Below are 14,392 nucleotides of genomic sequence, written 5' to 3'. Positions count from 1 at the left end.
AATGATAGATCATTTCCCTACTCTCGCTCTTCTTCTTCTTCTGTCTTTCTCTTTTGTGCCCGTGTGCACGTGTGCGCGACTGGCGCATGTGCATGCGTGGCCATCATTCTACTCCAGTCAATCAATGCGCAGAGACAATTCCCCGAGTGACATTTACGGAGAAGAAAGAGAGCCATTTATCACTTTAGTTTTGGGATAATAAAGGAATGACTGAATGAGCCAGTGTGTATGTGTGTGTGTATGTGTGTGTGAGGAAGAGACGAGGCGAGAGAGAGAGAGAGAGAGAGAGCTAAAAGATGAAAAGGGGATTTCAAAAGCACATGAAAGGAGCAGGAGAAATGAGCGAGGGAAGAGGGAAATGAGTGATAAAAAGGCTACTTTGTGGAGAGGACTGAGAGTGTGAAATAGAACAAGTGAGGAGAGAAGAGAAGGCCGTGAGTGACTGACAGTGAAAAAGAGAGCACAAGAAAGAAGGGTATGAAAAAAAAAGCCTGGGGTACGGAGAGAAAAAAGGCAGAGAGATAGAGGAGGGGATAGAAAAAGGCTCTCAGCACAGAGAGAAAATACGAAGGAGAAAGAGGGGGAAGAGACGGAGATAAAAAAAAAGAAAAGGTCCAAGAGAAAAGGGGAGAGGAGACAGAGCGAGGCAGACGTGCTGGGTTCATTCAGGGCTATGAGCAGACTCGGAGTTCAGACCTCACACGGTCAGCATACTAAACACCGGGCCCAGTGTCCTGACCCAGATTCAAGCCAGTGACATACAAATCCAATTGGGGAGGGAAGAATTTTACCCCCCCCCCGTCTGACTATACCACCCCTCCCCCTTCGATCCCAGCTGGTCTCGCAGTCACCTCGTAACCCGACAACCTCGCCCCAATCCTGTAACCTCGCCACACATATGCTGGCTCCCACACAGATTTGCTCACACATGGCTTGTTTTTACACATACACATGTACACGCCCAGGCAAGAACCACACACGTAAAGTGATTTCTTTCCAAGGTCAGTTTCCTCTTTTCAGCTCAGGTGAGCAGACATTACAGCTCAGCGGGGGGCGCTGCGCCGGTTCCTGACCGGCCGCTACCGGAGGTGACCTCCGCAGCTCCATCCATCAGTCGCGGGCGCACGGCCCAGCCGCAGCATATCCACCAGCCATTAGCATAACAAGCATCTTTCTTGAACATAACTCTTTGCTACTCCTCCTCTCCGATGCCCTCCTTTTTTTTTTTTTTTTCCATCCACCTGCTCCGATCAGTCAACGTTAACTACATTTCCCTTTGTGAGCCGGCTCCCTCCATCACTTGCCAGGACCGCCGAAGCTCAGGTAAACTGATCGACGGCCCTCGTGCGCTCTCCTTTTCCCCTCCCCACAATCCTTTGGCACATGACAGGGGCTTGATGGACAGGCAGCGAGGAGCGAGAGACCCGGCACGTGGCTGCCAGGAAGGGTCGCGGAGATGGAGCGTTGTGAAATACACCGTTTAGCTCGGTATACATCATCTCTTTCTCAGGGACAGACATGGCAATATGCGTGCACGTAAACACACACATTTACACGCGCGCACACGGCCATCAATCCCGTGCATACAGGAAGAGATATCCGACGAAGAGAAAAATTGAATTAGGAAATATGGGCACCGTGATTTGTGGGAAGCGAGTTTTGTGGCCGGGAGAGAAATACAGCTTGGAGCGCACTTCATCTTATGGCGAGAGCAAAGAGGAAGAAGCATCTGTGTTGTTTATCTAAAGCCCCATCTAGTTACAATGGCTTGATTTGAAATATTCATATACATGTATGACAAGATCAGGCCCATTATGTTGCTCTCTCGACGGGGCTTCAGTGAATGGACTGAATGGAAACCCATCAGTCAGTGTAAATTATGAAGACAAGATACATTACATAAGCCTATAGATGGTCATGAAGAGGAGTATTATTGTAGCCTCATATCAATCATGGCAACACACGTTCTATAGTGTCATCAGTATGATAATATGCTATAGGCTATTTCAAGGATAAACTCGCCATTATAATACATCACAAAGCATATAACCACACCAAAACACATTAGGCTGTGTGTAGTGTGCATCATCATAAGGCATTATATGGCTTATGTTTAAGATGGATCTGCAAATATACAAATGGTACTTCAGTCATAATGAACCATAAATCATATAACCTACAAGGGCTGCAACTGATGATTATTCTTTTATCTTTTTTTTTGCAATTAATCGTTTAGTATTCAAAATGTCAGAACACTGAAGGAGCAGCATTCAATTTATAATGATTTAAAACCAAGACAAACTTCTAGAGCTGCAACGATGGATTAGTTGTCAACTATTACATTAATCGCCAACTATTTTGATAATCGATTAATCGGTTTGAGTCATTTTTTAAGTAAAAAAAAAAGTCTAAATTCTCTGATTCCAGCTTCTTAAATGTGAATATTTTCTGGTTTCTTTACTCCTCTTTGACAGTAAACTGAATATCTTTGAGTTGTGGACAAAACAAGACATTTGAGGACGTCATCTTGGGCTTTGGGAAACACTGATCAACATTTTTCACCATTTTCAGACATTTTATAGACCAAACAACTAATCAATTAATCGAGGAAATTACAGATGCCCCGATACTGGATCGGATATCGGGCCGATACTGACTCAAGCGGCTGGATCGGGTATCGGTGACAATGTGGCCGATCTATTCAATTCAATATGTTTATATACTATATACATTATATACTGGGATTTGAATTCCTGTTTAGGTTTTGACCAATTTGTTGCTGAATTAAAAAGGTTTACACTGGAATTGCAATTCCTGTTCATTTTGAATGTTTTTTTTGCCAAGTTGCTGGAGCATGATTTATTATTTTCATGATAAATAACAATTCAGTAAATGTATAGCTATGTATTTATTGGTTACATTTTGTTTTCTAAAGTTAGGAAAGCAATGTTTAAGTTGAGCTTGATGTTGCCCGATGTTGAATCATCCTTTTATGTGTAATAAAAGAATCATCCCAGTCACTTCCACACAGTGAAGCATACAGCTTATTAAATAAACACTGGTATCGGATTGGTACTCTGTATCGTCTGATACCCAAATCCCAGGTATCGCTATCGGTATGGGTACTGCAAAAGTCGGATCGGTGCATCCCTAGCGGAAATGATCGATTAATTGACAATGAAAATAATCCTTCATTGTCCCAGCCCTTAAAACTTCACATCTGAGACGCTGACAGATGACTGATTCATCGATTAACAAAATAGTTCCTGATTAATATTCTGCAGATCAACTAATATGATTAATCAACTTATTGTTTCAGCTCAACAACCTACCACAACAATCCTGCAGATTGCGTCTTTGTTGGCCGACAAAACCAAACATTCCACAGCGATGCCCAAACAGTGCACGGTCTGCATCTAATCAGAAATATATGAGGCACATCTTTAAGTACAAAGAAATAGCCTGTTCATAGTACATTACGGCTATTAAGGTGTACGCTAACACGGAGTGGGCTAGCCCGAGGCCGTCTCGCTGTGATAGGGGTGAGTACTGGAGACGGAGCAGAACAGAGTGGAGCAGAGCGGGCCCTGTAGTCGTGGAGAAAAAGACAGAGAGAGTCGACCCAGCGTGACTACCGCCTGCCTGAGTGGAGCAGCCTGCCTGCAATTAAGGTGGAATCAGGGAGAAATCTGCGCTGCCTTGATAATGAGCCTCGTCTGAATTATTAACGAGAGCTGTTCCCCCGGGACCCGGGCTCCCACTGAGCCCATCAACCCCCCCCAACACACCCACATGCACACACACACACACACCGATGCAAGGAAGAGGGAGAGAAATGCAGTCATAAACATCCACACACACACACGACGACGATCACACATTATGCACATCGACACAGATGATCAACAAGCGTGCTGCTGCTACACACGGAGACCGAAATTTCAAGCACCACGAGGGCTAACACGTTTTATTCACACGCTGACGTGACTATCCAAAGCCGTTTACAACATTTGCAATACAAATAACAGTTCTCCGGGACTAAATAACTTCCTACGCCGCCATCAGATTGAAACTGACAGACTTTTCTCTGTATTAGAATAAACGACTTGAACGTGACACTTGACTAAATTTGAAAAATGCCAAATATCTCCAGTAGAAGAACCCTTTTCAAGGAGTGAATCCTGTCCATTCGACTCACAACAATGAGTATTTTCTTATATTGAGAAACAACATACTGAGGTATTTCATTTTCTGAGAAGTAAGCCAGTGATTAGATGAGTAATATGTTACCTATTAGTCATTTTGGTAAGTATTTATGGCCATGAATGAAACATGATTTATTCTAAGAAGTGTATTCTGGGAGTAATACTATTAAGTCAGCTGACAAAGATATGTGAGCCCTCCCTCTGGAATATAAGCAATACATGTGAGTTTTTATTAGTAGGACTACAAGTCACAGGGTGTCAATAGGATGTGGCTGGGGGGGTAACTGAGCAGGAACACAGCGACCATTTTATTGAAATGTGGGAATTGTGGCTGTATGCCTGGAGCTCACTGTGCATCCAGACATATAGACAGAAGAGGACCTCTTTCTGTTCCCTCCCCAATTTCATACCCCGTTCCCTGGAAATAAAAAGAGATGTGTTCTAATCACCCAGCACTGGTGTAACACTCAAGGCTGTCCCCCCTCCACCTCCTCCTCCTCCTCCTCCTCCACCTCCTCCTCCCATCACATCTCCATGACATCAAACTAACACAGCCTCAGAGAGAAACACACACCACATTCTGTCCCTGCAGCTGTGAACGGTTTTGCCAAAAACTCCGCGGGCGCTTACCAAACAGAGCCACGCCTTCCGTGTGAGCCAATCGCCGCGAGTCAGACAGGTTTCAAAACAAAATCAGACAGCAAAAAAACAGCACCGCAGAAAAAAAGTCGCTTCCGCTCTCGGTCAGCCCCCTCCTCTCCCAAAAATGGTTCACCCCACCCAAGAACAGAGTGTTCCTCCATGGGTGGTTCGAGGAGGCACAAGTGTGTTTCGTGCAAAATGTGTGTGTACATGAGCCAGAGGGGAATAGTGGAAACCATCACCCTTAAATCGTGCGATGGGAAAAGAATGACAATTTCTCTTTGCTTCAGTATGCTTCTTCAGTTTAGGGAGAACTAAATGAACTGAGAGGAGTATTTAATATTCTGAGAAATGTCACCAAAACTGCTGTAAAAATAATAAAATAAAAAAAAACAGCAGAGCCATGTGTAATAGGCTAGAAATGCTTCAACAGCTGAAGTTCAGCTCAGCTGAGAAGAACATCCAAATTAGTTCAACCCTGTCGAATTGGGAACTTGACGGTCTCATCCCCTTGTATTCTGCTCCAAAAGACCCGGTAGCTGAGAGGAGTCGAGCTGGGGAAAATCCAGCATTGTTATCTTATTATCTCGGAGATAATGTGAGATATGAGAGTCCTCTTAGATGAGAGGAGGCACGCGGCTTAAGGCGGTCTAGATCACTGGCAGGAGACCAACGCCGGAGCTCCCTGGAGAAAGACGCCTCACCTCGATTGGCCCTTGTGCCAAAAAACACTAAAATGTATAGCATGTCTAATAGATGGATGGAGCGAAAGAGAAAGGCGGAGAGATAAAAGAGGAGATAACACGGGTGTTTGCTAGATGGAGTGATAGCAGAGAGAGAAGTAATATCTAAGGCAAAATTATATTGTTTTTCATATTACTGTCTCCTGATTGCTGTCTCCCGTATTTGAATGCGTGCCCATGCTTTGGTAATTTGCATGTACATTAATCATTTTCAGTGAGAAATGAACTGCCACACGGCTGCCTGACGGCTGCAGGGGGAAAAGGCAGTGAGAGCGGGCTTTTTTCTTGGCGTCACATACCCGGCTCAACCCGAATATACTGCCTGAACCCAACTTGGCTCCGGCTGCCGGAGCCAAGGGGAGATGTAAGGTGCTCATAATCCTACGCCATAAATCTGTCCGGCATGCATCATATGCTCTCATTTTCGGAGTGCGCAAATGTGTGTGTGTGCATGTGTATCTGTCGCACTCTCAAATTACTCTGCTCCCCTGAGCCAAGACGGAGGATAAAATATGAATCAGCTAAAGTCTAGGATAGTTTCCAGTCTCTCCAGACTCCCCGACCGTCAACGAGTGACACGAGCGTGCATTCCTACACACGCAGCACACACACGCGAGCAACTCCGCACACTCAGAAAGTTTCAAGTCTCTCCACTTCATGCTAAGCTTCTGTCAAACACACTCTCTGCTGCACATTTGACATTCGTATCCCTCATATTTGACAAGTGTGTTCTCTTCTGCAGCTGCTGGAGCCCGTGCATAGTGACAAGAAACGAGAGTCTGTCTGTCTCTTTACCTATAAATCAATTAGATAAAGTGATATGATCCAGCCCTGTTATAAATACTACTGCCTGTGGAGACATAGGTTATGTGCCTTTACAGAAGACTGTACACATACCTAGAGAGATATCTTTCTTTCCCTCCTCTTCATTTCCTCACATGCAGGTTGTCTTTCTGCCCCTACAGTCGCTGTCACATCTCTATTTTTTTGGAGCTCCATCTTTCTGGTCTGTCTGATTTCTATCATTAAAGGAAGCCTTGTGACCTTTTACCCTGTTGGCCCTGCACCGGCCGCTACCTAAAGACACTTTATAAATAACAGTCTAGTCGCTTTGGATTAAAGTGTCTGAGTGACTGGCTGGCACCCTTGCCGACCTGCTGCGAAATCCCCTGGCATCCGACTGCCCAAGCGTCACAAAAAGCCCCGTAAACACATACTGGGAAAAACTGTGTTGTACATTAAAGCAGACAGAAACAGACAAATTCCACACAGATGCACTGCAGTTGCAATCGCATACACCCTAAACATAATGTGAGGCATCACACATTTCTATGTACATATACTTAAACCTGCAGTAGGCACAAAGTTTTTGGCGTCATCGGGAAAAAATTCCATAATAACCTTTCAGCATATTGTAATTCAAGTGTTCTGAGAGACTTCTGCACCTCCTCATGGCTCTGTTTTCAGGCTTTAGAAAATCTAGCCTGTGATGGAAGACTTTGGCCAATCACAGGTCATTTCAGAGAGAGAGAGTTCCTATTGAGCGTTCCTATTGGCTGTTCTCCGGCTGGCAGGCGATGCTTGGTATTTCCTCAACTGATCTCAACATGGCTGCGGGTCACAAACTTTCTCATTTTACAGCTAAACAGTACACTACAAGATGTTTCTGAAAACATTTGAGGAGAGAAATAGGCATTACAGAAACAGAATATTGATTCATATTTGATCAGCGCTGCCTAGTTTGACTGCTTGATCGGAGTTCGCGAGTGATTGACAGCCGGCTCTCATAGATGGCAGCTGGACGGCAGGCTCCAGCTCAGCTCTGATTGGTTGTTTTCCTCCTCCGGTCTGTGAAATCTTGCAGATGCTATTAGGAGTACTGGAGGGCACAGAGGCACATGATTTTTTTCAGATTACCCGTCTCATGCACTACTGTCAGGAAATAGTGACCGTTTTATAAAAATAACTTTTTTTAAATCATATTTGCTCCATTTCTAGCCACTTCAGCTTTAATACAACAAAAGCATTAGTGTATTATGGATTTTTGTATCCCATAACTACCCACGCTGACATATACAAAGCAACCCCCCGACGCCCCCAGCATAACAATGGCAGTATCTAACCCCCTTGAAGTTAACACAGGGCAATCCCCACACCAAGTTGCCTTTAAACCCCCCCATTAGAGGCATTATGAAGTCAAGAGCGAGACTACGCAGCGTTCTCTGCAGTGACACGCTGTCAGACCAATCAGCGGGCCCAAACACACACGTCTATAGAAGTAGACAACCCCTCCCCCTGCACTAGCCCCCACAAAGACACACACACACACACACACACACACACACACACACACACACACACACACACACAACAACCCTGACGCTTTGTTGCAATTGACATGTGCTTCTCCCACGCACAAATGCAGTACGCATCCACATGCAGCCATGGATATATTTAGATATAATTAGCCATAAAACACAACCATAAATACAGGGCTTCAGAAACAATCGCCAACTTCACAGCATCCTGCAAATGTTGGATCAGCTTGGTTGCAGAACACTGGAAAAAATAAAGGCCACTGGAGTTGCCATTAACCTACGCTGGAGTAGTGACGGTAGAAAGTGTAATCAGGTTCACAAATACACGACTCTACGTAACATCCCTTAAGTAAGGAGGTGATCAGGAAGCCATGACCTCAGAATACTGCAGCTTTCCTTGAAGTCAGAAGCCATTAGGTATTTATAGGAGCTTAATGGCACTGTCTAGGTGTACTGGCTGTCTAGCACCCATCATCAAGCCATCAACCCCAACCCAACCCCCCCGCCCGCCCGCCCGCCTCCTACGCAAACTGCCAAGCTATACCACCTAATTTCATTTTATTTCATCAGCAGCTTACCAACAATTCTTTTATGTTTTTGTTTTTTTTCCTTTCCCTGCCACAACAACAACAACAACTAAAAAAAAGGCAGACTGTTTTGCATCAAATGTTTTGCTCGTGCGTGATATTGTTGATTGAGATGAAAATGTAGTGGATGATACAAGTAATGTTTTCCAACTCGCAAATGCTGCTGTCAAATATAATTGCCTGATATGATTGTAAAATTACATGTATGAGAGTGCACCTGTGTTGTGCGCAAGTGAGGGGTGGGTGGGGGGGTAGAGTGATTTTGGGTTCCTGGAGTATCTGAACACGTGACTTTGTATTAACCTCGTCAAACTTGATCTTACCAGTTGACTTTACATGCGATGCCACTTTTAATCTCTACTTAAACAGACAGTTTTATGTGTCCACTCCACACCCTTTTTTTAATATTCCATAACTACCTTAATGAAATAATTTACAATTTGTACATTTCTGTCGCACTGCCAAACCAAAAACAATATCCTACAGGGCTTCATTATGTATTCAATGTGATTCTCATTTGACGAGCCACTTAAAAGTTGAACACATTTATTGCAAGAGCCAAGGTAGGCAGTTGCATCAGAAATTAGGGTTTACTGTACATGCACACATGCTGCTGAGTGAATATTTCCTTATGCTGCTTGTAAGCTACACATGTGACTCCTATAAGTGTATGTTTACATTACCGTTCAGACTCTGACCGAAACCAGGTCAACCCTGTTACTGACATTATGGCTGCCTGCTTTAAACGACTTACCTAATGCCCGGTCATTACCTGGAATGGGCCCCATGTCTCGCCTGTGGCCTGAAATAGCCCCGAGACTGCCACCGTCAACCCCCCCCTTAATTTGCAGTTTCATAAATAGCAGACTAGGACTTTGCCGCTAGAGATAAAGAGGCCCTGTGGCTGGAAGACTCTTTATGCAACTGCTGGGGCTGATGAAACCAAGTCTACCTGGAGACACACCTTGTCAGAGTTCACTTTAATGGCGCGGGGCTTAAGATGTCAGTCAGGTGCTTGTGATTAAGAGGTTGACAGAGTTTATGTTATGCAACAGCAAAGCAACACGTTTTTGCAACAGACTGACGAAAAATATGAACGCACGTTGTTGGACACATGCAACTTTGATTGTATTTAATGATATGAAATGACACGCCTTGGTAGTTCCGGGCGGGAAAATCATGTGATGCTGTCAACTCAGTAATTCTTCCTGTAAGTATTTATGTGAGTGGTCTTGCTTCTTTTTTTTTTTAAAAAACAGCAAGATTCGGATGACTGACAATGCATTCATAAAGAGCTATACAGCCTCTCTAACTTCTCACACATGCTCTTTTTCAGATGGTCTCAGCTCAGCAAAGGTGCACCGTGAGGACAAGCTGTGCTGCCCTGTTGATCTCCCTGTCCTCAGATGGCCATAATGAATAGCAACATGATGAGGCTGATAACATGGGCAGATGTCCAGGAGGTTACTCCAGGCTCTCAGCCAGACAGACAGGCAGCGGTGGTGGTGGACTGTGGTCAGTTGTGAAAAACCCAATCTGAATATTTACATTGTGTGGACAGCTAACCTGTGATCCCCTATACTACAAGTGTCCCTCCGTTGATGTGTTTTTTGAAACTGATAAGTAGAAAATGTGTGCTGCCCATTTGCATGCAAATGCATTCAATAGTTTATTCTATTTAACTGCCTCGCTTATTTCGCAGCAGATATGGAGATAAATCATTAACCATTGTGGTCCTGCTCATGGTGAAAGGATTGCATGCACTATACTACAGACACTGTTGCCCATCATGAGAAAAGCCTTGTTACACACACACACACACATCAAGTGACTACCCTCCAGTCTATTACATTCTGCCATCAATGATCTATTAGAGTGACTGGCAGCAGTAATGAACTAAGACAAGATAACGCATGGCGCCATTCATGCTTAAACCCACATTGGAATCCCATATAGTGACATGTGTATGATGGGCACCATGGGGTGGAAAAAAAATCCTAATGTCTTAGTGAATAAGAATAATACTCGATATGATCACTACTACTACTACTTACTTTACACTATACATCCTATATATCACTTAATAGACTGCACATATGCACACATTACATTTATTTATTGCACATACTACATTTATTTATTTATTGACGGACTGCACACACTATGTTTCACCCATTCACTCTGTATGTTTTATATCTCTATTTATTGTTTTTATAATTTTTGTATACCTTTATACCTCTCCTGTGATTCACTCTGTTTGCTGATGATGTTGCTGCTTTGACACCTGAAGTTCCCTCCGGGGATTAATAAAGGTTCATCTTATCTTATCTTATCTTATCTTAGACACTCTGTGATTAACGCTGTTGCCCATCATGAGCAAAGCCTTGTTACCCACACACAGCAAGTTACTACCCTCCAGTCTATTACATTGGTAGGAAGGTTGGTGGTTCGATCCCCGGCTGCTCCAGGTCACATGTTTATCCTCGGTGTGTGAATGAGTATTTAGATTAGATCCTGATGGGCAAAGTTGGCACCTTAGCAGCCTCTGCCATCAGTGTGTGAATGGGTGAATGCTGACATGTAGTGTAAGGCGCTTTTTGAGTGGTCGGAAGACTAGAAAAGCGCTATATAAATGCAAGTCCATTTACCATTACTAGACACTCTGTGATTAACAAGTCAAAAAAACCTAATCCCTGTGTGTGTCTTTCTTTCTTACCTTCCAGCCGGCTGAGCTGTTGCTGTCGCCCTTATCCTTGAAATAGGGCACATAGCGGACCATCCAGTCGTATATTTGTGACAGCGTGAGTCTCTTTTCTGTGGTGCTCTCGATGGCCCGTGTAATGAGATCCGCGTAGGACTGGTTCCCCCACGCGTTCCGCCGCGACGATTTGGCTTTGCGCAGCGGCGGTGGTCCGGTCACATCGAGGAGCGGCACCGCGCCGGCCAGGCATGGGTGCGTCTGTGGGTGCGTCTGTGTGACGCCCTCGGTGTGTGCCGGTAGTGAGCAAGCTGGATGCTTCAGCTCTCCTATGCAAGCCGGGACGTCCTCCGGTTCCACCTTGATGTTGACCAGAGGAAGACCCCCGGTGACCTCGTGGAAATCCTCCGGGCAAGGCAGCGGCCAGGTGCACGAACGAGGCCGGCTCTGCGGCTCGAAATCCGAATCATCAACCTGATGAGCAGCGTCTAATTCGTCGTCCTCCATCATCAACATTTACCCTTCAGTTGCGAAAAAAAACGGAATAAATCAAATGGAAGAGCAACAAATACCTCAACGATCCGCGTATCCAACTGTTCCTCAGAAGCACACCTTGTAATATACTGCTATTATTATAAGCTTATACAGTCTGAATCAATAAAGAGGCAATTCAATGAGAGTGAAAGGATCATTATAGCAGAATCACAGCCTGGCGTGTAGAGACAAGAGAAGTAATAAAAGTAATAGTAATTTCTCGTCCATTTTTAACCTGGAGTCAAAATATCAAATTTTTTAAAAATGCTTCTTCTTATTTAAACAGTCCACACATCATCATCACCTCCAGGATAGGCAGTCAATATGAAAAACGCGTGCCAGAGCCAGTCATGGGAGGGCTTTTTAAAAAAAAAAAAAAAAAAAAATCCAGTTGCAGCAACAGATGATATTTCAGATAAGGAGCATATTTGCAAAAAAAAAAAAAGCAGAGCCCCGTCGATAAATCCTCCAGAAGAAGAAGAAGAAGCGGTGTGGAGAGAGAAATCACCAGAGCTGTGTTGTGTTGAGAGCATCCACTGAGGCGATAATGCGTGATTACCGTGAATTATTAAATCTTCCAGTCTGCACGGATTAAAGCTGGCAGCGGCAACATTCACACAAGTCCATTCAGCCTGAACAGCAACTGTCTGCGATTATAATGGAAGAGGCGTGCGCGCAAAAATGTGACGAATCGATAAATTCCCAGAAAAAAAATATAAAGAAAAAATAATAATAATAGTCCAGCGTTTAAAATTTCGTATCCAGTTGTCAGGGTTTGATAAAATAGTCTTTTTTTTTTAGCACACCTTCCTCTCTTGCTCCCCTCTATCTATTCCCCCCTTTGCCTTTTCTCTCACTCTCTCTCTCTCAGATCCCCACACATGTTCTCATTTGCTTACAACTCGTTCCGTCGATGTGAACCGAGGATGACGCGCCGGCGCTGTAGTGGAGATGCTGCCAATTGGAGAGCGCTCACGAAATCAATACTCTGCGAACATGATTACAGCGAAATCCCGAACTCTCTCTCTCTCTCTCTCTCTCTCTGTCTCTCTCACACCACCACTATGTCTGATATGAACTGAGGGAGTAAAAAAAAAACCAAATTCTTAATCAAAACTCTGCGTAATGATCTTTTCTGGCGGAGCGTCACACTGGCGCTTTGTGTGTGTGTGTGTCAGCCTCCACGTCCAACCGGTGATAAATCAGAATCAGAATCAGAATCATGTTTATTGCCAGGTGTAAAGAGATATACATTAGGAATTGGCTTTGGTTTTGTTGGTGCAAGTCAAACAGTATAATAAAACAAAAGAATAGATAAAAACATTAGAATAAAATAAGAATAAAAAAATTAAATTTCTACCAATATACAAAATAAACTATAAAAAAAACAAACAAAAAAAATATGAAAATTATACAAGGGGGAAATTCCTGCATAATCCCGACAAGGTTTTTTTTGTCTTTTTAAAAAAAACAAAACTAACAGTGTCTGATCTGCTTTGTGCGTAACAAATTGTCCTGTGCAACGTGTGCAGCGTCCAAATGCCCTCCCTCCTGAGGAGAAGTCACAGGAGGTTTCACCTCAGATGATTATTCTCGGGCTATACCCTCAGCCGGTGTAATTTTCTCTACAGATTAGACCGATTTAGTCCAGATTAAAAGAGATTAGGTAACCCTAGATTTTAATCCGGGAGGAGTGAGGTGAAATGTTTTTTTTTTTTGTTTTTTTTTCAGAGGCCAGATTGAAAGATCATCTCTGCTCTGCACTTCCAACCAAAGTGATGAGGCATGCAACACTTGCACATTATCATCTCAAATCGCCAAAGACAGGCAGCCCTGGTCAGACCCTTGTGTGTAATTCTGCTACACTGACCGAGGGGGGATTCCACCCCTCCAAACCCCCACCACCAAATCTGACAGCAGTGGAGGGCTGGCACACAGTTACAGGTGCTCGAATCCCATTGGTTGTTTATTTCCCTCATAAATGCCATTTGATTTTTTTTTTTTGGTGGGATGGTAGCCTTACACTGCACTTCACCTTTCACCTTTATCCAAACGATTTGCTGAGCTCACCAGCTATTCTTCTACAGCAACAGCCTGCTTCACATTTTTATGCACATTCACACCTGTTATGTTGATGGTTGCTGTGGGGACAATATTACTTATTCATGGACTTTTACCGGCAGTCCTACTTCGACATACTCTCTCACACACACAGAGCTACAATTTCTGATAATATTTGGAAGTTATAGGCAGCCGTTCCATGCGAGCGTTTTAACCGCCCATGGGTAATCAGTGTGACCTATGGGGGGACATGTTGGTATGAATGGACTGCAGTCAAAATATTCAACAGCTGAATAATAAATTGTCCCTCAACATGGAGGTGAACAGTCAGAAACTGAAAAGGGGATTCTACTCCCCTGGTCTATTGCCTGTTAAAAGTTTTTTTGGGGGGAGTTTTCTTTATCCGATGAGAGGGTTGTACTGTAAAGGACAGAGGGTGTCGAGATTGTAAAGCTTCCTGAGGCAAATTTGTGATTTGTGATTTTGGGCTGTACAAATAAAATTGACTTGACTTTGACTTGACTACTCAACATATTTTACTCATCGTTGAAAAAAAACACCCTCATATTTAAGAGTGACACCGTCAAAACAAGCACCTGTGCAG

At 43.8% G+C, this 14,392-nt stretch overlaps 1 protein-coding gene across 1 annotated transcript in view; it reads right to left on the bottom strand.

The window, feature by feature from the left end:
- The window catches only part of LOC119497650 (forkhead box protein O3-like), a 35,806-nt gene extending 21,886 nt beyond the window's left edge, over positions 1 to 13,920 (bottom strand). Inside the window, exon 1 of the mRNA XM_037785902.1 lies at positions 11,212 to 13,920. Coding sequence (XP_037641830.1) covers positions 11,212 to 11,709 — 498 coding nt within the window. The 5' untranslated portion in view covers positions 11,710 to 13,920. The remainder of the gene's footprint in view (positions 1 to 11,211) is intronic.
- Between the last annotated feature and the right edge of the window lie 472 nt (positions 13,921 to 14,392).

Source organism: Sebastes umbrosus, chromosome 11 (assembly GCF_015220745.1).
Source record: "Sebastes umbrosus isolate fSebUmb1 chromosome 11, fSebUmb1.pri, whole genome shotgun sequence".
In the NCBI taxonomy this organism is placed as follows: Eukaryota; Metazoa; Chordata; class Actinopteri; order Perciformes; family Sebastidae; genus Sebastes; species Sebastes umbrosus.
This window is presented reverse-complemented; position numbering and strand designations above follow the sequence as displayed.